This window comes from Prionailurus bengalensis, chromosome A1 (genome assembly GCF_016509475.1).
Source record: "Prionailurus bengalensis isolate Pbe53 chromosome A1, Fcat_Pben_1.1_paternal_pri, whole genome shotgun sequence".
In the NCBI taxonomy this organism is placed as follows: domain Eukaryota; kingdom Metazoa; phylum Chordata; class Mammalia; order Carnivora; family Felidae; genus Prionailurus; species Prionailurus bengalensis.
In genome coordinates this window covers 116,264,943-116,292,675 of record NC_057343.1, presented here as the reverse complement: position 1 = coordinate 116,292,675, position 27,733 = coordinate 116,264,943, and the positions used below count along the sequence as shown (strand labels likewise).

General features: G+C 41.6%; 1 protein-coding gene across 1 annotated transcript in view; it reads right to left on the bottom strand.

The window, feature by feature from the left end:
- The window catches only part of UBE2D2 (ubiquitin conjugating enzyme E2 D2), a 57,403-nt gene extending 50,815 nt beyond the window's left edge, over nucleotides 1–6,588 (bottom strand). The window contains exon 1 of the mRNA XM_043574190.1: nucleotides 5,954–6,588. Coding sequence (XP_043430125.1) covers nucleotides 5,954–5,977 — 24 coding nt within the window. The 5' untranslated portion in view covers nucleotides 5,978–6,588. The remainder of the gene's footprint in view (nucleotides 1–5,953) is intronic.
- Nucleotides 6,589–27,733: the final 21,145 nt, after the last annotated feature.

The following is a 27,733-nucleotide window of genomic DNA, read 5'->3' as shown; positions in this document are numbered from 1 at the left end:
TTTCCCATCTAACCTGGGGAGAACAGAATTCTCACAGGGGTGTTCAGAAGATTCAGTAATTATGAAACTGCATGAGTACTCTAAAGATGGTAGCTACAGGGTTTTGTTTTTGTTTTCAAAAGCCTCAAAGGAAATCTGAAAGAATTCACATATTTCTATTTTCTCTGTAGAATAGGTAATTGGGTCACCAACTAACATTAAAACAGTGTTGAAGGACATGAGACAGTGATTCTTAATCTTTTAGAGAATGAAAACCCATTTAACTCTGATGAAAGGTTGAAAGGTATATGGAGAACAGAATATCCGAACTTTGTGTAGTTTTAAGGGAGTTCATACACATCTCTTCAATAATAAAAAGAGATGCTAAGGCAAAGATCTGGTTCCAAGGCACAGTTTGAATACCCAACTGTTTGAACAAAAGAAAAAGACTGCATCCTTTGGATTTACATACCTAACAGATCCATAAGGGTACATAGTCTGCCAGAAAAGACACTGGACATACCCAAGAAACCCAGGTTCTTGATTCAGCTCTAGAAGTCACACGGCCTTTTCAGAGAGTAGCTCTGAGATGTGCTGCAGTTCTAACATTTTATGATTCTATTACATGAAACGTCACCTGACTCTGGAGACAGATCAAATGGTACTTTATTTTCCTATGTCATAGTTAAATATGATTTTGAAGGTTAGCTTGGGAACCTAACCACCAAAACTTTATTTCTACAGAAATAAAAAAGTGTGCTCCTGCATTTCTGGGATGAGGCTGCAGAGGTTCCTGGCAGCATCAGGCATGAGTCAGGTATTCCTATCCTGGGAACCGCCTAGGATATTTTAGCAGCCCTCTCTCTGGACTAAAATATCTAGAATTGGACTTTGTCAAAACTTCCTCTTTGTCAGTCAGCAGTACAGTAATACACACTGAGAGTGTCTAAAGCAACCAAAATTAAGTTATCCTTCAAGGATGGCTGTTTAAATTACATTTAAATAGCAACCTGGAAGAGCCAAAGAAAATTTCTCAATCCAATGAAACTTTGTAAAGAAAGAATCATTTCCTAATGAAAAACTAAAAAAACTAAAACTAAATAAAGAAAGAATCTCTGCAGATTTCAAGAAACTTATTTTTTGGAGTAAGAAGGTGTATCTGCTTTCTAAGATAGATCTAATTCAAATAGCTATCTTCAGTGAACCATTTATTAAGGCTACCAGTACTCCACAGAACAGTTTGATAATTTGTTTTGCCATTTTGACAAGAATTCACTTTACCCTTACCTCTGATAATACTGTGGTATCACGATTAAAATACAGTATTTTAAAATTATTTTTTAATTTAATACTGTTGCAGTGTTACAAAGAATCAATCCTTTTGTAATCTTCCAATCTCAAAACATTTTCAAAGTGTGTAGTCTATACAAAGATGATTCACAACATGAAACAGAGCAGAATGAGGTTAAGAGTAAGATACAAACAAACTTCTGTGGGAATCAATGAATGTACTAAATTGGCTTTCCCTATGACCTCACACATAACCATATAAAAACCTCAGCAAAGAAGTTAATTAACAGTTCACACACACACACACACAAAAACCTACTTAATCTTGCCCATCTACATAAAGCAATAAACTTCTGAAACTTTAAAAAAGATAGCAACTATGGTTTAAATGATTCAATCCTTACACTCCTGACTGCTTACTGAACCTCAATCTTTTAATGTTAATTTGTAAATTAAACTGGAGCCTACCAAACCTGTCAGAAGTATGTTTTGTTTTTAATTTGAATTGGTTGCCAAAATCTAGATTTGTGGCTTCCCTTTTAAAGGGGGGGGGGGGGGAGGAAGACCTGGCAACAGTGGGCCCACAGATCTTGGTAACAGCAACATTTGGAGAGAGCAGGGTAGCAGCTGCCCTCTTCTGATAGCATATGTAATTTCTAGTTCCCCTCAATTTTTTGCTCACTTTGGTTACCTGGTTGGCCTAGAACTATCAGAGTTTGAAATCTTTATTTTACTGAGGTTCCCCCCCACTTCCAGGAGTGATGTCTCTTGAGAGGTTTTAGAAGAAACTAGCTCTAAAAATCTTTATCATACGAACAGAATAAATCAAGTAATAATCCTGGCATTAAAGCCATGTATACCAAATGTTAACTATAAATATCAGGATAACAGTAAAATGTACAAGGCACTATTACTGTTAAGAAAATAGTTTATAGTATCCTAACTTTGGTCTGTCTTCAACTCCTCAAAGAATCAAGACATTGTCTTTTATCCTTCCCCAGAATAAAGAAATTAGCCCTGTATTTCAATATTATAGCACTCTAAGAGCACCCAAAAGTCTCCTGCATCTGTGTAACAAAAGAAGAAAAACAGGAAGTAAAAAAGGTCTGTGAGCAGCCAAAGAGACCACACAGTTCACAGAACACATGAAGCCCTCGTCACTCAGAGCCTACTGGATCTTATTTTAGACATAATTTTAATAAGCTCCGTGATCTGGTTTCCCAGCCCACAACAGATGAGATGCAGCCAACTGGAAAAGGGCTGGGGGTGGTGCTGCTAGAAGCAGACACTCAAAGCATCAAAATCAAAGCTAAACACCTATAAAGTCAGCAGCAAACCTCAAAACACAGTAGGCTAGGACCATTTGGTGTGGATACAAGAAGCCCAGAGGGTCCCAATCCTTGCAAAGAACTATACTGGATGTTGATGATGAACCTTTTTGGTATACTCTATTAAAGCATAGGTCAAGAGACCTTAAAGTGTGTATCAAAATAAAGTCTATGAAGTCTATCAAAAGCTTTTGCCATAAACACACGGCATTTAAAGAACTGTCAATCTCACAGAACACTATTTCCTTCTGTCAAAGAAAGAAGATATTGAACTCCTAAAGATGCTACATGTCAAATGTATTTGCTTTCAGCAAAATTTTATTAGAACCTAGATGAAGTTCATGATATCTAAAGTCAACAGAGTATTAACATAGAACTTGTTTTTTTTTTTTTTTTTTTAAGAAAATGGTAACTGGGAAGGTTTAAGACCAAGATTAATTACATAAGCCAACTAAGTTTTTTCTGTATTCCACTGTAGATACATTACTAGGGTCAAGAAGAAGATATGAAAACTGGTCTTATCCATACCTAGGTTAAGTCTGGACTCAACTTAAAACTGACATTACACAGGGGCACCTGGGTGGCTCAGTCAGTTAAGTGGTTGACTTCAGCTCAGGTCATGATGTCACAGTTTGAGGATTCGAGCCCCGTATTGGGGCTGTCAGCGAGAAGCCTGCCTGGGATTCCCTCTCTTTGCCCCTCTGCATGCACGCGTGCTCTCTCTCTCAAAATAAATAAACTTTAAAAAATTGGTATCACAAAAAAAATTTGAAAAAGAAAATTTCCATTTGTTTTCACAATTTTATTGACTAGTATACCAAAAACAAATTTTCTATTTCAAATCCCTGTCAGTCTCAGAAGTTAAGCATACTCTGGAAAGGGCTCTAGATTATAAACCAGGAGGGTAAAAGGCTAACTGTGAGTTTTAAAAATTCAAAGTATCATTGCCTAAGCTTAATTTTCCTTATTAAAATTTTTATAAGAAGATATTTTAAAGAAAATCTAAAGAATACGTAGTAACTCAAAAAAAACAAAAAACAAAAAACAAAAAAACCCCACATTACTGGGGCAAGTATATTAAAAGATTAAAATACATGTTTTGAATGTTACTTTTTTTTTCCTGAAAAATGTAACGCATATCAATTAACATAGACACTAAAGGATATATTTCTTTTTTTTTTTTTTTTTTTTTTTTTTTAATTTTTTTTTATTTTTGGGACAGAGAGAGACAGAGCATGAACGGGGGAGGGGCAGAGAGAAAGAGGGAGACACAGAATCGGAAACAGGCTCCAGGCTCTGAGCCATCAGCCCAGAGCCCGACGCGGGGCTCGAACCCACAGACCGCGAGATCGTGACCTGGCTGAAGTCGGACGCCTAACCGACTGCGCCACCCAGGCGCCCCTAAAGGATATATTTCTTGATCTGTAAGTTATCACACATACTTCTCTTCAGGTTTTAAAATAACAGCACGGGGCTGGGGCTGGGGCCGGGAGGGGGGGGGATTAAAAAAATTTTATACAGTTCCAATCTCAAATTGGTACTTCCCAATTAGACTGTAGAAGAACTCAGCAACTCCTAAATGCCTTAAAAATACATACATATTTTTATGTGGATGACCATCCCTCCGCGTGCTTCAGCCCCTTAAAAAGTTCTTTAAGAAATTTCCCCTTAAGTTTCAAGCTCCTTTTTTTTTTTTTTTCAACGTTTTTATTTATTTTTGGGACAGAGAGAGACAGAGCATGAACGGGGGAGGGGCAGAGAGAGAGGGAGACACAGACTCGGAAACAGGCTCCGAGCCATCAGCCCAGAGCCTGACGCGGGGCTCGAACTCCCGGACCGCGAGATCGTGACCTGGCTGAAGTCGGACGCTTAACCGACTGCGCCACCCAGGCACCCCTCAAGCTCCTTTTAACACAGAAGCGGCTTCATTCCAATACAAGGTTTACTCTGTCTAAAGTCTGCCCTTTTTTCAAGTGTTAGAAGTAAATCCAAACAAGTTGGTAAGGCTCTAACCTAATTTACAGTAAGCACTGGGATTAATTTCACATTAAAGGTTTTTGACATGAATGAAATGAAGACCAAGTGCAAACAGGTATTTTAATTGTCCAAGAGCCTGCATTTTCACTGAGTTTAGGGTAAGGTGAATATTGCTTCTCTTTCCCTTGCATCTCCATCCCATTCCTCCGATGGATAACCAATCTACTTGTAAGTGGCTAGCGGTTTAATAGAGCCTCTTCAAGTAACCAAGTGAAACACCAACAAAAATCAAAAGTACAATCGTACTTCACCACTTCTAAGAAAAAAAAAACATGATAGGGGCACCAGGAGGTTACAATATTGGAGGGACCCTAAATTTTAAGCCAAGCCCATACTCTAGAAACTGTATAAGGAATACCTCCATACCAGTAACTAAATAACCTTTCATCGTAAAGCGCAAAGACATCCTTTCAAATGGAAAAATCTAGCAAAATTCCTTACAAATTAAAAGAGTCTCCTTGAACATATTACCTAATTTAAGCGTTAAAATCCATTTTATGAAGACACTGTACAAGGAAACTTTAATGTCTCCAGTGGTTTTCAACGTGCAACTTTCTAGCTCTACCCTTGCAAATTTAACAGCTTTTCTCTTAGATCCATTCCTGTAAAACTGAAGTGTAGTTTCTTACATTTGGCAACCTCAAAGAACAAAACGCTTCTCTACTTCCCTCCTCCATCAAGAGTCAGGTTTTTGTTTTGTTTCTCCTTCTGAACTTCCTACTCTTAAGTTTCTGGACAAGTAGAGTGGACCGAAGTGTATGGCCACCAAGAAGTAAGTGAACTCAAGAAATACTTGTAGATCGGACAAAAAGGCTTCCTCTGTCTGCCTGGGACATGGGCTCCAAGCTCAGGCGGGTCGGTGGAAGAAGCCATAGCAGGTGGGCGGGTGTGGGCGGGAGGTGGGAGAACACAGGCAGTGATGGGGCGAGGAGCCCTTTCGACCTCTGTCAAAGGGGCAGCTCAACGCCCCAGCCCCAGCTCCCCCTCCCGGCATGGCCGGACAATGGCCCTCTAGCGCAGCAGTCCCAAGCCGGGCAGAGGCCCTGGGACTCCATACCACGCGGGGCCTAGAAAGGAGGCCAGGGAGGAACGCAGAGCGGGCCAGCGCACCTCCGGCCTAAGCTTGGACCGCGAGCCGGGCCTCTACCGGCGCCATCACTGGGAACAGGGTGGGAAGGGCGCCCGGCAGGACCATCGCCGGCAGCCGGGTCCGAAGAGGCCGCGAGCCAGGCGGAGGCGACGGCGGGAAGTGCAGGCCGCAGCCTGCTCAGCTGGCCCGCCCAGCGGCCGGAACCCTCAGCCGACCTCCGGCCGCTTACCTTGTGGATTCTCTTCAGAGCCATCGTGGGAGGCGGGTGGCGGTGGCCCCCGGGGCGGGGACGGGGACAGGGGAGGGACGGGGAAGGGGCGAGGGGGCGCGAGGCCGCCTCGGTGATCGCGGCTCGGCTGGAGAAGATGGGCAGTTCGGGAGCGCGGGTTCGGCAGGATGGACTGAGGGCCGCGGCCCACTCGGCTCCTGAGCCTGCCGCAGCGGTCACCGCATCACCCGGCGGCGGCCCCTTTATGCGCTGCCGCCCGAGCCGCCGCCGCTACCGCCGCCGCCGCCGCCGTAGCTGCCTCTTCCACCTAATCTCAGCGCCGCCTCCTCAGCCGCCGCGGATCCCTCCGCCGGGAAGCAAGAGCCCTGGCCTCGGGCTCAGCCGGCGCCGCTCGATCCGACAACCAGAGGGACTGCCTGCTGCAGGTGGACGGACGGACGCGCGGGCGGACGGGCGGGCGGCGCCGCCGGGGTGGGGCCGCCGGAGCGCGGGGTGGGCCCAGGCCGAGGGGCAGGTCGGGAGGCGCGGGGATTGGCGGGCTATGGGAAGGAGGGCCGGACCGCGCCGGCGGCGGAGGGATACGGGCCGCCCCTGTGAGTGTCTTACGCGCCGTCTCCTTCGCCGCCACGGCCGCCGAGAGGATGACGTCGCGAAGCGCAGGGAGGAAATCTCGCGAGATTCTTGGCGCGGGTGGTACCTCCTTGCGCGCCGCAACCCTTAAGTCCCTTGCCTCGGGTACCCTCATGTGTGGCATCGAACATCCATAAACGTCTAAAAGCGAATGTTTTCCAGGTCACTTGATCAGCGCCATAGCATAGACTGACCCGGGAGGAGGTACTTAGGCCCATTGCAATGTTCTCGAAGGAGGAAGGGACTTGTCCAAGGTCACACAGCTTTATAGAGGCAAAGCTGTGATTTCCGTGAAGTGCAGGGTCTTTCTTTTGTTTTTTTTTTTTTTTTTTTTTATGAAATTTATTGATTAATTGGTTTCCATACAACACCCAGTGCTCATCCCAAAAGGTGCCCTCCTCAATACCCATCACCCACCCTCTCCTCCCTCCCACCCCCCATCAACCCTCAGTTTGTTCTCAGTTTTTAACAGTCTCTTATGCTTTGGCTCTCTCCCATTCTAACCTCTTTTTATTTTTTTTTTCCTTCCCCTCCCCCATGGGTTCCTGTTCAGTTTCTCAGGATCCACATAAGAGTGAAACCATATGGTATCTGTCTTTCTCTGTATGGCTTATTTCACTTAGCATCACACTCTCCAGTTCCATCCACGTTGCTACAAAAGGCCATATTTCATTTTTTCTCATTGCCACGTAATATTCCATTGTGTATATAAACCACAATTTCTTTATCCATTCATCAGTTGATGGACATTTAGGCTCTTTCCATAATTTGGCTATTGTTGAGAGTGCTGCTATGAACATTGGGGTACAAGTGGCCCTATGCATCAGTGCTCCTGTATCCCTTGGATAAATTCCTAGCAGTGCTATTGCTGGGTCATAGGGTAGGTCTATTTTTAATTTTTTGAGGAACCTCCACACTGCTTTCCAGAGCGGCTAGTGCAGGGTCTTGTCAGAGCGCTTTCTAGAAGCCTTGTAACATCCAGGGCACCTGCTGGGAATGTGTTTCCTTGAGCATTACTCGGGCAGCTGTGAGATGACCTTTATGACCAGGCCCCCAAGAGGATGACAACTTGAATGTCCATTAGCCACAGACGTGTCACTTGTAGGAGAGGTACCCACACCTTGTTCTGCTTGGTGAATTGTTACAGACAAGCACTCCACCAGTTACCTCAGGAAAAACAAAGAACCAAAAAACGTGCAGTGTGTGCTCCAGTAGTTAAAACCAACCTTGTGGTTCAGATCACCATCAGGAGCAAGCCTAGAAAATCTATTCTGGAGTTGCTTTTTACGAGGTAGAGACAAAAGTTAATTCACTGAGGAACTACTCTTGTGTTGAGTCCTATGCCATGACCAGTGAGATACAAGACCAGGCCTAGGCTTGGAGGTACTCACTACCTGGCTGGGGGGCACACAAGAGAATATTAAGGATTTTTTTCCTGGGGAGTGATGCCCACATTCTCACATCCATCCTGAGGTTTTCTGATTCTAAAACTGTGTTCTTTCCTCTATCTGGAAGTGACCTTGGATATCATTGATTCTAACCTGAATTTTGAAAGGAGAAACTGGAGCTCCTAAGAGAAAGATCCTGTGAATCGTTACCCAACAGGTCAGTGGCCAAATTTATACTGCCTCACCTACTGAGTAAAGGTTGGACCAATGGGACAGGCCACTGTGGATCCAGCAAATCAAAGGAGGGGAAAACTGCATCCAGTCATCCAAGGTGGATGTATTTGAGGTTGGAGGTGAAGAGGAATATTCTACAGTCCCAAATCTTTTTTTATTTTTTATTTTTTAATTTTTATTTTAGAGAGCATGAGCAGGGGAGAGGGCCAAAGAGAGAGAGAAAGAGAAAGAGAGAGGGAATCTTAAGCACTCTCCCAGTTCAGTGAGGAAACTGATTCAGAGCTCGGCCTCACAACCCTAGGATCATGACCTGAACCATAATCAAGAGTTTGACACTCAACTGACTGAGTCACCCAAGTGCCCCCTACCCAAATCTTTTCTTCCTAAGAACTGTGATGGAAGAGGTACAAAAATGCCCATTGTTCAGATTTAAAACTTTTTTCTTCAACCGGTAAGTTTTTTGTATTAGAAAAACTATCTCTATATCTCTATATAGATATAGATTAGATATAGATATAGATATAGATATAGATATAGATATAGATATAGATATAGATAGATATATATGGGTTGCAAGAAATACAGGTAATCAAAAAAAAGGAAATAAAAATCAACTATACTTGGAACACCTAGGTGGCTCAGTTGGTTAAGTGTCCAGGTCTTGGTTTTGGCTCAGGTCATGATCTCCTTCTTCGTGGGGTCGAGCACCACGTCTGGCTCCACACTGACAACACAAAACCTGCTTGGAATATTCTTTCTCCTCTTTCTGCTCCCCCCCTCACTTGAGCACACTCTCTCTCCCTCTCTCTCAAAATAAATGAATGGACTTAAAAAGAAGAAGAAGAAGAAGAAGAAGAAGAAGAAGAAGAAGCAGCAGCACTGATCCTCGTGGGGAAATCCTCAATCCCAGGGATCAGTACACCATCAATCCGAGGAGAAAAAAAAAAAAAAGTCAACCATACTCTAATCATTTAATGATTGCTATTTGGTTTATGCCTTCCAGTCTTTTTTTTTTTTTTTTTTTTTTTTTACATATAAATACACATTTTTCTTCGAAAAAGGTAGAATCATGCCATAATACTTTTTGGTAATCTACTTTCGGTAAAAAATAATAATAATAATAATAATACAAACTGTGTATTTAAGGTCTACAACATGAAATACATAAAGTGTGGGGCACCTGGGTGGCTCAGTCGGTTAAGTGTCCGACTTCGGCTCAGGTCATGATCTTGTGGTTCGTGAGTTCAAGCCCCGTGTCGGGCTCTGTGCTGATAGCTCAGAGCCTGGTGCTGCTTCGGATTCTGTGTCTCTGTCTCTCTCTGCTCCTCCCCTGCTCATGCTCTGTCTCCCTCTGTCTCTCAAAAATAAATAAACATTTAAAAAAATTGAAATCCATGAAGTGAAATGATTATTACAGTCAAGATAATGAACATATTCAGGGGTGCCTGGGTGGCTCAGGCGGTAAGCATTCAACTTCGGCTCAGGTCATGATCTTGCAGTTCACGAGTTTGAGCTCCATATCAGGCTCTGTGCTGACAGCTCAGAGCCTGGAGCCTGCTTCAAATTCGGAGTCTCCCTCTCTCTCTGCCTCTCACCCGCTTGTACTCTCTCTGTCTCTCAAAAAGAAGTAAACATTAAAAGCAAACAAATAAAGTATTTTTTAAAAAAGATAATGCACATATCCATTGCCTTGCTTTTTTTTAATGGTGAGAGCACCTGAAATCTTTGGTAATCTACTTTTATTTATTTTTTCAAAATAAATGAATAAACTTTAAAAATTTACAAAAAAATAAAGAATAAACAATATATAGTGAATTTTCTTGTGTCAATACACATTTCTACCATATTTTAATGGCTATGTATTCTGTCATATAAATGGACCTTATTTATTTAACTTGTCATATTTGGGGGAACATTGTTGTTTGTAGAGTTATTTCTAATTCTTACTATTAAAAATATCCCAATAGTGGATGTCCTACAGTTAATCTTTGTACAGTTCTAAGAGTGCATCTTTAGGATAAACTTCTGGAAATGAAATTGCTGCATCAAAGAGTTATAGGTTTGTGCATGTATGTTCATGAAGAATATCAGTTTATAACTTTCTTTTTTTAGTATCTTCATCAGGTTTTCATATCAAGGTTATTCTGGCCTCATAAAATAAATTGGGAAGTGTTCCCTCTTCTTTGTTTTGAAAGAGTTTGTGTAGGATTGTTATTTTTTTCTTCCTTAAATAAATATTTGGTAAAACTCACCACTGAAGCCATCTGGCCCTGGAATTTTCTTCGCAGTAAGAGTTTGATAATAAATTCAATTTCTTTAATAAGTATGGGGCTATTTAGGTTTTTCTTTTTTCTTATATCCATTGTGATAATTGTGTTTTTCAAGGAACTTGTCAATTTCATTTAAGTTGTCCAATTTATTAGAATGAATTTACTCATAATATTTTATTGTTCCTCTTACTATCCATAGCATCTATAAAGATGTCCATTTTTGATTGCCTGTTGTTGGTTATATTTGTTTTCCCCTTATTTATTGACAAATCTTGCTAGGATTAAAACTATCAAATTTTATTAATCCTTCCAAAGAACCAAATTTGACCTTGTATTTTCTCTTTACATTTTCTCTTTTATTAATTTCTGCTCTTACTTTTATTTCCTTCTTCTACTTACTAAGAATATAATTTGTTCTTTTTCTAACTTCTTAAAGTAGGAGCTTACATCACTGATTTTATATTTTTCCTTTTTTAAAATATAAGCACTTTCTAATAAAGCATTAAAAGCACATTATTTGGGGGGTGGATGGATGGCTCAGTCAGTTGGATGACCGACTTTGGCTTGGGTCATGATCTCACGGTTTGTGAGTTCGAGCCCTGCATCGGGTTCTGTGCTGACAGCTCAGAGCCTGGAGCCTGCTTTGGATTCTGTGTCTCATTCTCTCTCTGCTCCTCCCCTACTTGTGCTCTGTCTCTCTGTCTCTCAAAAATAAATAAATGTTGGGGCGCCTGGGTGGCTCAGTTGGTTGAGCCTCCGACTTTGGCTCAGGTCATGATCTCACGGTTTGTGAGTTCGAGCCCCGCATGGGGCTCTGGGTCGACAGCTCAGAGCCTGGAGCCTGCTTCGGATTCTGTGTCTCCCTCTCTCTCTGACCCTCCACCGTTCATGCTGTCTCTGTCTCAAAAATAAATAAACATTAAAAATAAATAAATAAATAAATAAATGTTTTTAAAAAATTTAAAAAGCACACTATTTTTGCATCCCACACTTTTGTTATGTCTTTCACTTTCATTGAATGTAAAACAATTTCTAATTTCCCCTTTAAAAATTTTTTGATGTATATTTATTTATTTAATTTTTAAGTGTTTATTTATTTTCGAGACAGAGACAGAACATGAGCAGGGGAAGAGGCAGAGAGAGAGAGACACAGAATCTGAAGCAGGCTCCAGGCTCTGAGCCGCCAGCACAGAGCCCGACATGGCACTCAAACCCACGAACCACAAGATCACATTCTGGGCCAAAGTCAAATGCCCAACCGACTGAGCCACCCAGTTGGCTCAATAAACACCCAATGTTTATTTATTTTTGAGAGAGAGACAGAGCATGAGCAGGGGAGGGGCAGGGAGAGAAGTCAGACATTTAACCGACGGAGCCACCCAGGTGTCTAATTTCCCCTTTGACCAAGGGTTATTTTCAAATACCTTGAAATTTATCAATCTTCAGGGAAATGCAAATTAAAATCATAATTAGATACCATTTCACATCCACTGGAATGGCTAAATTCAAGAACGCTGATTACAATGGGTGGTGGCAAGGAAGTACAGCAATTGGAACTCTCATACATTGCAGGTGAAACTGTAAAATGATAGTTTTGAGAAGTGTTTTTGTAACTTCTTATAAAATTAAATATACATCTATCATATGATCCAGCAATTCTACTCTTAGGTATATACCCAAGAGAAATGAAAACATATGTCCACAAAAAGGCTTATACACAAATTGTTCATAACAGCCGTATTCATATATAGTCCAAAAGTGGAGAAAGCCCAAATGTCCATCAGTAGGAGAATGGGATAACAAATTATGACATTCATATAAAGGAATTCTACAACAACAAAAAGGACGAACTACTGACACACTCAATAACATGAATGAATCTCAAAATGATTATGTTAAGCCAAAGAAGAAAGTTACAAAAGAGTATGAACTATACAATTTTACTTATAGAAGTCCAGAAATAGACTAAACTAATTTTTGGTGTTTGAAGTAAAAAAAGTGGTTGCCATTACTGGGGAGGTGATTTATCAAGAAAGGGATCAAAGAAATTTTCTGGGATAATGGAAATGTTCTATATATTGTTTTAGATGGAGATTACACACACACACATGCACACATATACATATATAATTATCAGAACCTATGGAACTGAACATTAAACATCTGTGCATTTTATTATATGTAAATTGTGTATATCTCTATATATACACGCTATATATATTGTAAAACAAAATTGAATTTTTTTTAGTTTATTTTGAGAGAGAGAGAGAGAGAGCTTGGGAGGGGCAGAGAGAGAGGGAGAGAGAATCCCAAGCAGTCTTCGCACTATCAGCACAGAGGGATGTGGGGTTCGAACCCATAAATCACGAGATCATGACCCAAGCCAAAACCAAGAGTCTGATACTTAACTGACTGAACCACTCAGGCGCCCCTAGATCTTTTTTTTTAAGTTTACTTATTTATTTTGAGAGAGAGAGAGAGAAAGAGAGATAAAAGGGGAGGGGCAGAGAGTGAGGGAAAGAGAGAATCCCAAGTAGGCTCCACACTATCAGCACAGAACCTGACCCAGGGTCTCACAAACCAGGAGATCATGGCCTGAGCCAAGATCAAGAGTCAGACGCTCAACTGACTGAACCACCCAGGCGTCCCTAGATCTTCTTATAGAATACATTTCTCCTTGGAGTGATTTTTCCTCCCTGTCAACCCACATGGATCTTAGAGCCCTCAGTTTACCTTCCATTATCCTACTGAAATTGTGAGCACACTGCATTTGATCTCCCCTCTTGGCTGTGAACCCAGTAGTGCAAGCATTTTTGTATTTAAAGTTTTCTCTTGCCAGAGAGAAGATGATTGCTGTGCTCTGAGTAAAGAGTACAGCCCAAACAATTTGCGAACTCTTTATTTTTAGATATCAGCCTCTATAGGCAAGTTCATTGTGTCTTATTAGAATGACTGAGGAAGGAGTACTCGGTAAACAGGAGTTGATTTTATAGCTGCATTGGTATGATCCCTTTTGGTGATATTTTCTAAGGTGTACTTTTAAAACATAAAAATGTCTCCCACACATTCCAAACTCTGAGAGAGCACCACCATTTGAGGCTATTAGAGATTATCTATTAGATATCAATCTATTTCCTTGGAAAGCTAGGCTTTGTGCATTTGTGTGGTTTTTTTTTTAATGTTTATTTATTTATTTTTTTTAATTTTTTTTTTCAACGTTTATTTATTTTTGGGACAGAGAGAGACAGAGCATGAACGGGGGAGGGGCAGAGAGAGAGAGGGAGACACAGAATCGGAAACAGGCTCCAGGCTCCGAGCCATCAGCCCAGAGCCCGACGCGGGGCTCAAACTCACGGACCGTGAGATCGTGACCTGGCTGAAGTCGGACGCTTAACCGACTGCGCCACCCAGGCGCCCCTAATGTTTATTTATTTTTGAGACAGAGAGAGACAGAACATGAATGAGGGAGGGTCAGAGAGAAAGGGAGACACAGAATCTGAAGCAGGCTCCAGTCTCTGAGCTGTCAGCACAGAGCCCGACGTGGGGCTCGAACCCACGGACTGTGAGATCATGACCTGAGCCGAAGTCGGTCGGCCGCTTAACCGACTGAGCCACCCAGGCGCCCCTAGGCTTTGTGCATTTGAAATAGCTCATTTTTTGAAGGTCAAAAATCAGAATAGTGGTAGCAAAGGAATTGTACCAGATTTTATATTCTTTTTGTACAGCCACTCTCTTTTGTTACATATGTTTTGGGGTGTGCTGCTACCAGCATTTATTCTGTTGTTGAGGTCTGGCCCTATATCCATTGCCTACTTCATGGGAACTGCTAACTAAAGAAATGACACTAGCTTTGCCACCTGCCTCCTATAACACTTTCTTATGTTTGCTGGCAGCCTAGTTTTAGCCTAAAAGTCATCTTTCAGGAAGCCTTCCTGACCAGTCACTCCAGACTAGGTTAGGTGCCCCTAGATTAGAGTCCTACCATCAGAGATTGATCACATTTTATTGTAATTGTTGGACAACTGTCTCATTCAATAGACTGTCAGTTTCTGGAGAGCAGAGATATTGTCTCTTTTGTTCCTCTTTTAATCCCCAGTGCCTGGCATATCAAAGACACTTGTTGAATGAATTCATGAATGACTGGCTGAATAATGAGCAGCTCAAGAAAACAACCTTTATACTCACATATCATTGGGCAAGACGGCCGCTTCTTTAACCAAACAAGCAAACAAACAAAAGCATTCCATGGTATTCCAAGACTTTATGTCACAGAACCACAGTCTAAATCATGTATAGAGGGGTTCAAAATCTCTAGTAGGAAAGAGAAATATTGTCCCTATTCTGTCCTTGAGAAGATACCATTATGCAAATGTGGGCTTCCTCCTGGTGAAATAGTCTGAAAAAAGAAGTTGGTTATGCACACTTGTGCTTCTTCCTTTACTGAGGTCACTGGTGCTGAGAGGTAGTGTCGTACAGTGACATGGTGATTTAGAGCCAGGGCTCTGCTGTCAGTGGGTTTGAGACCTAATCTGTTATTTATTCATAGTGTGCAGTTTGCACGGGTTACTTGACCTCTTGAAACTTGGCTTTTCTCATCAGTAAAATAGGGGCCATATTCACACCTTCATGGGATTATGAGATTAAATAATGAAATGTATATATCAAGTTCCTGGCCTGAAGGAAGTGTTCATCAAGTAGCCCATGATGATGATGATGATACAATGTTCCTGAGAAGAGCAGCATCATAAAAGACTGGTCTCTGCTCACCTTTTTCCTTGAGGGAAGTGTACAAGCTCAGTCCCTGTGAAACTGGGATTGGTGTCCTGCTTTGGGTTCTAAGAGCCCTCAACCACTGCACTTTCCTGTGGACCAACAACAAAGGGATGAGAGTGCATCCACAGAGTGGATCCCTAACTGCAGGCTCAGCCCACACTCTAATCAGGGGCATTCTTGGAGGCTTTCAGCCTGGAAAACAGTCTGGCCATTCAATCTAAAGACACTCTCCCAAACTCCCTCTGTGTCCTGGAGAGGAGGTGGGAAGATAAGGAACACTTGAATGGAAGGCTGTGCATATACAAGTTGTCCACCGAATCTCTTAGTATTCATTGGTGGATAACTTGTATATTCTACTAGTATTATTGGCATTATTCAAAGGGAAAGATGAAACAACTTTAAAATGTGACTCTGTTAGTTTTTAAGCCTACTTTGTAAATAAAGGATATATGTATCTGTAAAAGTGGCTTACATAGCAAAGGATGTGGATAAGTCATATATTTATCATGTATGTGTGTTGGGGGGTGAGGGAGAGATTTGTAAAGATAAGAACAGAAATGGACTCAGAGTTCCAGAGAAGTACAGGACACTTGGGGAGAAAGGTTGTCCTGGAGGGGGAATGGGAAGGTCTAAGAACAATGAGGCAGAACAGGTGGCAATTGAAGTCCCGATTTCTGAGAACCTGGTTCTCAGAGTCTATAGCTTAAAAGGGCCTGGCATCTTCCCTGCTGGGAAGCAGACAAGGACCCAGAATTCAAAATCCAATGGCTTTAGCAGCAAAAAAAAAAAAAAAAAAAAAAGTATAACCCTATTTATGTTTTCAATAGCGCACAGAGATAACACAATATAAATGATATATGTGGTATATGCCGAAAATAACTTCTGTATTTGGTGGTTATCTGAGAGGGGATTATGAAGGACTTTTGCTTTCTTTTTTTTTTTTTTTTAATTTTTTTTTCAACGTTTTTTATTTATTTTTGGGACAGAGAGAGACAGAGCATGAACGGGGGAGGGGCAGAGAGAGAGGGAGACACAGAATCGGAAACAGGCTCCAGGCTCCGAGCCATCAGCCCAGAGCCTGACGCGGGGCTCGAACTCCCGGACCGTGAGATCGTGACCTGGCTGAAGTCGGACGCTTAACCGACTGCGCCACCCAGGCGCCCCTGCTTTCTTTTTTTAAAATTCTTTTAAATATTTATTTTTGAGAGAGAGAAAGAGAAACAGAGCACAAGCAGGGGAGGGGCACAGAGAGGGAGACACAGAATTCAAAGCAGGCTTCAGGCTCTGAGCTGTCAGCACAGAGCCCGATGTGGGGCTTGAACTCATGAACCAGAAGATCATGACCTGAGCCAAAGTCAGACGCTTAACCAACTGAACCACCCAGGTGCCCTAAGGACTTTTGCTCTCTAAGCCATACATTTTTGAAATATCCAGTGTTTTATACTGAGCATGTATTATTCTTACATGAAGTAAAAAAGTTAGAGTTTTAAAATCTAATAACATATAAAACCAAAAACTTGGATACAACCTAACTAGTATCAATTGGGAGAGGCTAATTAGAGCACTGATTACAGATTTATACTATGGAATACTATGCTACCATGAAAAGCATGAGTTAGATCCATACGTCCCACTATGGAATAAATGTCACAATATTGTTGAGTTAAACAAAAAAAAAAACTGCAGTGAAATGTGCAATGACGTATACATATATGAAAGTTATGGAGCTGTACACTTGAGATTTGCACAATTTTTTTACAAGTTCATTTATTTATTCTGAGACAGAGAGAGAGAGAGAGCACGACCTGGGGAGGGCCAGAGAGAGAGGGAGAGAGAGGATCCCAAGCAGGTTCCTCACTGTCAGCACAGAGCCTGCCCAACATGGGGCCTGAACCCATGAACCGTGAGATCAAGACCTGAGCCCGGAATCAAGAGTCAGAAGCTCAGGGGTGCCTGGGTGGCGCAGTCGGTTAAGCGTCCGACTTCAGCCAGGTCACGATCTCGCGGTCCGTGAGTTCGAGCCCCGCGTCGGGCTCTGGGCTGATGGCTCGGAGCCTGGAGCCTGTTTCCGATTCTGTGTCTCCCTCTCTCTCTCTGCCCCTCCCCCGTTCATGCTCTGCCTCTCTCTGTCCCAAAAATAAATAAACGTTGAAAAAAAAAATTAAAAAAAAAAAAGTCAGAAGCTCAATCAACTGAGCCTCCCAGGTGCCCCAAGATTTGCACAGTTTGTTATACCTCAATTAAAGTTTTTTTTTTTAATCTTCATGAAATTCTGATTGTGTGTGTCTGTGTTTGTGTCTGTGTGTACATGTGTTGGAATATGCATCGAAAAAGACCTAGACAGTAGTGCCTTTTATAGTTCAAAGAGCATGTGACTCTTGACCTAGGGGTCCTGAGTTACAGCCCCACGTTGGGTGTAGAGATTACTTAAGTAAATAAATAAACTTAAAAAAGAAAAAGATCTAGACAGATGAAAATGGAAATTTTAACAGTGATTACTTAGTTATTCCTGGGGAATTGCATGGGGAGAGTGAGGGAAAGTTCTTTTACTTTTTGCTTTACATTTTTTACATTTAAAATAATAAGCATGATTTGTTTTGTTATTGAAAGCAACAACAAAAAAAGGTGGGGCCCCTGGGTGGTTCAACTGGCTAAGCATCTTACTTTGGCTCGGGTCATAGTCTCATGGTTCATGAGTTTGAGTTCCATGTCAACTAATAACAACAAAGGAAACAGAAAAAAAATTATTTGTCCTCTGTGGGATTTCCTAAATAACCCCATTGATTTCAGGGGCATTCTGCAGCCTTCCCTTCCTCTCCTCTGGTAAAGAACATGAAATGAGAACATGCAAAAGGTTTCAGGCCAATTGGGCCCACTCTAGATGATGGTGGTGCTGATTTCCCTCCAGTTTACATTAAGGAAATTGAACTTTGGTTGAAATCCATCTTGTTTAAACAAGAAAGCAGACAAAACTTTAATGCTATAGTCTTGCGACCTTGTAACATTAGCACTCCTCCGGGGAAAAAATTGGGATTTGGCGGTGAACCTCCGCGTGAACGTTACCGCTTTTAAAACGTCTATTTTTACCGATGCCCTAGAAGAATTCCTTTGGAAAGATTCTTGTTTCAATAAAAGTAAGCCATTGGACACCAAGCACGGGGGACCTGACAGGCGAGAAAGGTTTTGAGAAGCGTCAGTCGCCAAGGGAGAAAGCCCCCGCTAGAGCCGAGCTCCTCCCTGCAGCCTTTGGCTTTGTCTGTCCCCGTCCCCGGGGTTGCGGGCGTGGGCAGCCTCAGCCCTCCGGAGGGGTGGGGCGAGGAACAAACCCAAACAGCGTCCTTTCCCTACAGTCAGCCCCATGTGCAATCCAAGAGCCACACGGATTTAGAGGGATGGTTGGGCCCAAAGGAAGCTGGAAAGCCAAAGGGATGAACACAAAACAGGGCAGGGAAAGGGACCCCATCCTGCCAAGTTTTATCTTTCAGAATAATAGTGGTGACTGTTGGATAACCCACGTCCATCACTAGGGTGCCAAAGAGGGGGTGCCTCACTAGCTTTTCCTTTTTTTCCCTCCAACTGAAAATATATCTTATATTTTTATTATAAAAGTAACATATGTTTGCTGTAAATGAGTCAAACAATACAGAAACCTATGAACTGAAAATTAAACCCTTTTCCCCAATTCTACCTTCCCAGGAATAACCACTGGAACAAATGTTGTGTGTCTGTCCCAACTTTTTAATGTAATATTGTATGGCTAAGCGTACACAAGGCAGGACATAGTGCTTAAGAATACAGGCTGACTTTGACAATCAACTCTTAACTGGACATCAGTTTTCTCAAATATAAGATGAGGATAATAATAAATAACAACTGCTACTTAAAATGTTTTTACATAAGTGAACTCATACACATAAGTTTCTATAAATTTACTGTTTTCAACTTTATTTTTGAAATATTTATAGATTCACAGGAAGTAGCAAAAATAGTATAGAAAGTTCCAACATGCCCTTCATCCAGTTTCCCCCAGTGGTTACATCTTACCTAAAGTACAGTATCAAAACCAGGAAATTGGTGTTGCTACAATGTGTAAAGTTTGATGTCATTTTATCCCATGTGCAGATTCCTGTAACCATCAATGCAATCAAGATTCAGAGCTTTTCCATTAAAGCAGAGATTTTCTTCACGGCACCTCTTCATAGTCACAAACACCACCCTTTCACCCCAACGTCTCTAACCCCTGGCAATTACTAACCTATTTCCCAACCCTATAATTTTGTCACTTTAAGAATTTTATATAAATGGAATCACATAATATGTGACCTTTGAGATGAACTTTTCTCACTCAGCATAATGTCCTTGAGATCCATCCAACTTTATGTATCAACATTTGTTCCTTTTTACGTCTGGGTAGTATTCCATTCTGTAATGGACTTAAAATTTTTCTTTTGTTAGAATTTCAACATTTTGAAATCTCTAATGAATTAACTGATTGAGGTATAGAGTGTAAATGGATGCTAACATGTTAGGAAGAGACGACCAGGCAACATGTGCCTTCTGATAGAAGTATACCACAACCAACTATGAAGTAGTCTTTTCTGTAAGATTTTATTTTAATTTAATTTTATTTTATTTTACACCCAATGTGGAGCTCAAACCCACAACCCGAGATCAAGAGTTGCATGCTCTACCGATTGAGCCAGCCAGGCACCCCAGTCTTGCCATCAAATCTCTACATTTAACTATAAAGTATCAGGAAATGCAAAGGAAAAGAGGTCAAGACAACCCCCTTGTAAATGCAACCAGGAAAATCCAGATTGTGAGAAACTGCATGCAAACATCACAATATCTTCAGCAAATAAATTTTAAGTGAACACAATCTCACACACACGCACATACACACATGGAGGAAACTTATAAACCAGGGGATATTTAAGAATCACCACACACACACACACACGTAATAGTCCCTACCAAAAGCTTGTACATACTCAAAGAGCATTATTAATAACAGTAAAAAAAAAAAAATGGAAACAACCCTAATGTTTATCAGCTAATGAATGGGTAAACAAAATGTGGTATATCCATACAATGGAATATTATTTGGCAAGAAGAAGTTATGAAGTCCTGATGTGTGCTACAACATAGATGAATCTTGAAGACATGCTCAGAGTGGGGGTGCCTGGGTGGCTCAGTCGGTTGAGTGTCCAGCTTCAGTTTGGGTCATGGTCTTTTGGTTTGTGAGTTTGAGCCCCATCTCAGGCATGGAGCCTGCTTTGCATCCTTTGTCCTCCTCTCTCTCTGCCCCTCCCTGCTCACACTCTCTCTCTTAAAAATAAATAAGTGTTAAAAAATGTTTTTAATTTAAAAAAGAAAAGAAGACATGCTCAAAGAGAGAATCCAGTCACAATGGACCACATATTGTGATTCTATTTGCATGAAATATCCGAATAGGCAATTCCATAGAGATATAAAGCAGATATGGGGAGATGAGAGAATTGGGGAATGATGGCCAAAGGGAGGGCATTACTTTCAGGGGGATGAAAGTGTAAAATTGATTGTGCTGATGGATGTACAGTTCTGCAGATATATTATAATCTATTATGTTGTATTCCTTAAATGGGTGAATTGTATGGCATGTGATTACTTGTTAATAAAACTTAAAAATATTTTTAAAAATATTTTTTAAAGTTTATTTATTTTGAGAGAGCAAGAGATATGGAGGGGCAGAAAGAGGGGGAGAGAGAAATCCCAAGCAGGCCCTGGCTGACAGAACCAGATATGGGGCTCAAACCCACGAACCGTGAAATCATGACCTGAGCCAAAACCAAGAGGGGGACACTTAACCGACTGGGACACCCAGGCACCCCAAAACTTAAAAATATTTAAGAAGTGTTAAGAAGCATATCAATCAATCATAATGTGTGGCACTTATTTATATTTAGATTTAAACAAACTATTAAAAAAGATATCTAAGGGCACCTGGGTGGCTCAGTTGGTTAAGTGTCTGACTCTTGATTTTGGCTCAGGCCCCTAGATTTATTACTATTTCTTGAAGTGTGATAATATTGTGATGTTTGTTTAAAATTTTATTTTTAAGTAATCTCTACACCCAATGTGGGGCTTGAACTCACAACCCCAAGATCAAGAGTCATATGCTCTGCCAACTGAGCCAGCCAAGTGCTCCTGTAGTGATTTTTTAATTAGAGTCTTCTATTTTTTCAGAGATACATACTGAAATACTTACAGATGAAACCATGTCTGGGATTTGCTTCAAAATAATACAAGAAATAAGCAAGTGGGGGTACAAATGAAATGAGACTTCATAATAACTGCAGAAGCTGGGGGATGGCTGCATGAGGGCTCCTTATAATCTTTTTTCTACCTTTGCCTATGTTGAAAATTTTCCATAATAATAAAAATGCATATCAATAAACATATTTCCATAAAGACTTACCCAGCTCTCTTTAAGAGCTGCATAGCCTTCCATATTTATTTGATCAATTACCTGATAGAGGACATTTGTGTCATCTCCAAATATTCAGTATACTAAACAATACCACAGGAAATATCCTCATACAAATGTCTCTGCCCAAGTAACTGTCCATTTCCTTAGAATAAATTCCTAGAAGTGAAAGTGCTAGGTCAAAAGATGTGCATGTTTTAAAATTTTGTATATATGGAGAAATCGTTCTCTAGAAAAGCCTTGAGGTTACCTATTTCCCAACACTTCCAATAATATGTTGGTCATTAAATGCAATCCTTTTCTTTTCTTTTTTTTTTAAGTTTATTTATTTATTTTGAGAGAGCGCAAGCAGGAGAAAGGCGAAGAGAAAGGGAGAATCCCAAACAGGCTCTGTGCTAACAGATGCAGGGCTCAACTCATGAAACTGTGAGATCACGACCTGATCCAAAATCAAGAGTCAGAGGTTTTTTTTTTTTTTAATTTTTTTTTCAAAGTTTATTTATTTTTGGGACAGAGAGACAGAGCATGAATGGGGGAGGGGCAGAGAGAGAGGGAGACACAGAATCGGAAACAGGCTCCAGGCTCTGAGCCATCAGCCCAGAGCCTGACGCGGGGCTCGAACTCACGGACCGCGAGATCATGACCTGGCTGAAGTCGGACGCTTAACCGACTGCGCCACCCAGGCGCCCCAAGAGTCAGAGGTTTAACTGACTGAACCACCCAGGCCCCCTCCACTTTTTCTTTTTTAAAGATTTTTTGCAATATAACTTATACACCATCAAATTCATTCATTTCAAGTGTACAAGTCAATGATTTTTAGTATATTTCTAGAATTATGCAAACATCACCACAAACTAATTTTAGAATATTTATATCATTCCATTTCCAGTCACTCCTTAATCCCACTCCCAGCCCTAGGTAACCAAGAATCTACTTCCTGTCTCTATAGATTTGTCTTTTCTGGATGTTTCATATGGATAGAATCACAACATGTGTTCTTTTGTGTCTGGTTTCTTTCACTGAGCATAATATTTTTGAAGTTCATCTATGTTATAGCATGTACAGTATTTTGTTCCTTTTTATTGCTAGATAGTATTCCATTGTGTGGATATACCACATTTTGTTTGTGCATTCATCAGTTGATTAATAAACGACACAAATGCTGTTTCCACTTTTTTGCTATTGTGAATAACATTGCTGTGAACATTCATGTGCCAGGACTGTGTGGACTTACGTTTTCATTTCTCCTGGGTAGATTGCTAGAGGTCGAATTGCTGCATCCTATGAAAATTCAGTTTTTAACATTTTAAGAAACTGACCAACTGTTTCCAAAGCAGTTGTACCATTTTACATTCCTACTTGCAGTGTATGAGGATTATAGTTTCTCCATATTGAAACCAATACTTATTGTTATCTGTTTTTTAAAATTATTATTATTATTATTATTATTATTATTATTATTATAGGGATGCCTGGCTGACTCAGTCAGTAGAGCATGTTCCCCTTTTCAGTTTTATTTTTATGTATTTTTATTTCTATTTTTTATTTTATTTCTTTTTTGAGACATCCAGGCAGCTTTTATTGAAAAGATTTACTGCAGCCAATGTTGAAAAAGTTTACTGCAGCTTTTTTTTTTAAACGTTTATTTATTTTTGAGACAGAGAGAGCCAGACCATGAACAGGGAAGGCCAGAGAGAGAGGGAGACACAGAATCTGAAACAGGCTCCAGGCTCTGAGCTGTCAGTACAGAGCCTGACACGGGGCTCGAACCCACTGATGGTGAGATCATGACCTGAGCCCAAGTCGGATGTTTAATGGACTGAGCCACCAGGTGCCCCTTACTGCAGCTTTTGACTTCTTTTTTTCCCCCTCTTTTTAAGTTTGCTTATTTATTTATTTTGAGAGAGAGCATGAGCATGTATGTGGGGGAGGGATAAAGAGAGGGGGAGAGAGAGAGAATCCCAAACAGGCTCTGAGCTGCAGTGCAGAGCCAGACACAGGGCTTGATCCCACAAACCGTGAGATCATGACCTGAGCTGAGATCAAGAGTTGGATGCTTAACTGACTGAGCCACTCAAGCACACTGAGCATGCTACTCTTTTAAAAAACAATTTTTTAATGTTTATTTATTTTACAGAGAGAGAGAGAGAGAGAGAGAGCATGAGCTGGGAAGGGGCAGAGAGAGAGAGACACACACACACACACAGAACCCAAAGCAGGCTCCAGGCTCTGAGCCGTCAGCACAGAGCCTGACTCGGGGCCTGAACTCACAAACAGTGAGATCATGACCTGAGCCAAAGTTGAACTCTCTACCAGCTGAGCCACCCAGGCACCCCCTGAGCATGCTACTCTTAATCTCAGGGTCGTGAGTTCAAAGCTCCACATTGGGTGTTGAGCCTACTTAAAAAATAATAATAATAAATAATATTTATGATGGTTGATAATGTTGAACATCTTTTCATGTGCTTATTGGCTATTTGTATATCTTCTTTGGAGAAATATCTATTCAAGTTCTTCACTCATTTTTAAAATTGTATATTTGACCTTAATCTGTTTATTTTTTGCTAGTCTGTAAGATGAAAACTTGTTTTCATTTACATTTACTTAATTAGTAATAAATAAACGGTAATTTATTTTCACATTTTTTTTAAGTAGACTTCACGCCCAGCACAGACCCCAAAGCAGGGCTTGAACTGACAACCCTGAGTTCACAACCTGAGCTGAGATCTACTCAGATGCTTAACCAACTGAAACACCCAAACACCCCAGCTTTTCACATATTTATTGGCCAATTGTAATTTTTTATTTGTGAAGTTTTAGAAGAGCCCCTTCTACACGAAACATATTTTTTTTTACACGTTAAAAATATTTCCCCAAATTTTTCATTTGATCACAGCAACTATGCATGCCATGGTCATACACATAACCCAAATAGCTGAGGGTAATTAGGTTATAGACAGACACTTGATCCTGCCCAAAAGCACACAGTATTTGGTCCTAAAGCTTAGCTGGTCTCCTTCCCCATGACCTTCACCATCCTCTATCCTCTGGCCATGCTGAAGCAACCCATTGAAGCAACTCTCCTTAATGATGGCATCCAATCCCACTCCTGAATAATCCCCTGAAAAGAGACCCAAAGATAATAAAACTTCTACTCCCAACTCATCCTCCTTTTTTTCTAACAATGAGAACCTAGATAATCTTATTTATTGAACACTCACTCAGCAAGTATGCCAGACACTTTGTTTCAGCACCTTATGCAGATCATTATCTCTGTACTGTTATGTTCCTCATGTTACAGATGAGGAAATGATGCCAGGGGAGTTTTAGTAACATGCCCAAGGCCACAGAGCTAGGGATTTGTGTGGCTGGGATCAGACCTGGGTCTATCTGACTCCAGAGACTATGCTTTTGCCCACTGACCTACATTTCTGCGTTTTTGTAGCCAGAGCTTTCTGTTGGCTTCAGGTGTGCTTTAGAAGGAAGGCCAAAGTACAAAGGCTGGGAAAATCCACCCACTGAACATTTAACATTAGGAAATAGAGTGGAGATTCTGAATCCTACTACCCCACTGAAATTGAGGGTGATCTTTTCAAGAGTGCCTCAGTTTTCTGTCATCCTTTCAACAAATAGTTCCTGGGCACTTAGCAACCCCTAAACTATGCCTGGCACATATCAGGTGATGAATCAATAAATATTTGTTCCATGGATGAATAAATAATTGAGTAAATGAATGAATGGGTGTCTACTGTGTTCCAAGCCTCCTGCCTGAATCTTGGGATACAATGAATAAGACTGACCTGAAGATGCTCATGGTTAAGTGAGATCATGATACATGGGGAATTATAATCCTGCGACATATACATAAGAAATTTTAATCCTAGGGGTGCCTAGGTGGCTTAGTCAGTTGGGCGTCGGACTTGGACTCAGCTCATGATCTCACGGCTGGTGAATTTGAGCCCCACTTCAGGCTCTGTGCTGACAGCTCAGAACCTGGAGCCTGTTTCGAGTTCTCTCTCTCCCTCCCTCTCTGCACCCCCCCCCACACTCTGTCTCTATTTCTCTCTCAAAAATAAATAAACATTAAAAAAAAAAGAAATTATAATCCTGGGGCGCCGGATGACTCAGTCGGTGACGCGTCTGACTCTTAACTTCAGCTCAGGTCACAATTTCACGGTTTGTGAGATTGAGACCTGCATAGGGCTCTGCGTTATCAGCAAATTTGGGGGATTTTCTGTCTCCCTCTCCCTCTGCTCCTCCTTCTCTCTTTCTCTCTCTCTCAAAATAAATAAATAAACAAACAAAAAAATTATAATCCTGTGGCATAAACTCTATAGCAACAACAAAAATAGCAATCATTTTTGCTGAACCCTGACTCTAAGCTTTGCCTCATTTAAATCCTCTCAGCGATCCTACAAAGTGAATATCATTTTTATTTTACAGTTGAATAATCAGTTTCCAGGTGAAGGAACGAAGGCTTTAGTAGAGATAGGCACAGGGAGCACAGTGGAGGGATCCTAATCCAGCTGGTGGGTTTCAGAGGAGTCTTGGGAAGGAGTTGTCTCATTTGAAACCTAAATTAGAGGTGGTAGGTAACCTGGCCTGGGTGAAGTGAGGCTGCCTTTGCAGGCAGAGCAAAAGCTTGTGAGCCCCAGGGGGAAACAGCTGTGGCCTCTCCTTCTGCCACACTAGCTTTCGTGGTTCAAAAGTCCCAGGGCCAGCATTTGTTCTGTGCCAGTTCTTCCTGTCTTCCCCCAAAGACATCTTCGTCATCTTGTAGACCACAGCCTGCAAACAAATTGCCCTTTGAGAGTACCAGGCCTGTCCAAATACTGCTAGGCTCCTGGGAATGGGTGGCTGAACTGAGGCCTGTCACACTCACAGGGTGACCAAAGCAAGATCAGTGAGGCCAGCTGCTGACACTAAAGCCAGACAGGAAGTCAAGCATGTGTGCATGTGTGTGGGGTCCCCTTGGTGAGCCACACCCTCCTCCAACAGCATCACTTAACATTGCTGTTGGGAGAGAAGCAAAATCTCTCTTGTAGTCTATCTAATCTCAACCTGTTCTATAGCCAGTTCAGCTCATTCCCTTGAGTTCTGTAGTGGGAGAGGTCATTTTTAAGCCCCTCCATAGCTTTTGCTTTTTCTCCCTGATTCCATGCACAGTCTGTCAAACTGTGTGGAGGAGAGAAGGAGGCATGAGGGGTGGGAGTGCAGGCACCTGCCACTCCTTCTGGGCCCTGCATCTATCTGTGGAGACCCGGCTGCTCTCTGCTGGCATCCTGAGGTGGGGGGTTAGATGAGGTATTCTCACCTGGTCCAGTTTCTGAATGTGGTTTTCTCACCTATTTCCACCCAAATCTTTGTACTTCTCTTGCAAAGTCGCCAGGGGGACTATTGACCCCTCCCAGAGAAGGGGCCAGTAGGGTAATTGGCTAAGTTTGGGATTGGGCCTCTAGGGTTTAGTAATCATCATAAAGGTCTTCCTGGCTACTGTACAGGAGCCTCCTAAGGCAATTTCACATTCAGGACCCTCAGGCCTCCTTTGATCCCCCACCCTTGAGGGAATGTCTGGGCTGGGCCTTCAGAAGTGGCCAAGCAATGCATAACAATGACTTCTTACCACACACAGTACCAGATCTTCAACACTTGGCAATAAAAATAGCTTAGCATTTATTGAGTGTTTATTAGGCACCAAACTCCTCACAACTGTCTTGGGCAGAAGATACTGTTATAGATAAGGTAAAGAAGGCTTAAGGTCCCCAACTGCTAAGAGTGACAAGGCAACAAAAGGGCTGGGCTAGCATTGAAACCCCAAGCTGGGACTCTGAAACCAGGGCTCTCTACTTCCAAGCCGGCTGCACTTCCAAACCTGTCCATCTTTCCCCTCCTGCTGATAGTTCAGCTTCCCTTGACCTCCTTGTATCAGCAGATTTTCCCAGGCCCCTCTCTCATCTCTGGTCCACCCACTGGGATTTTCAATACCTCCCATCATCAATCATTGTCTGGCCAATTATTC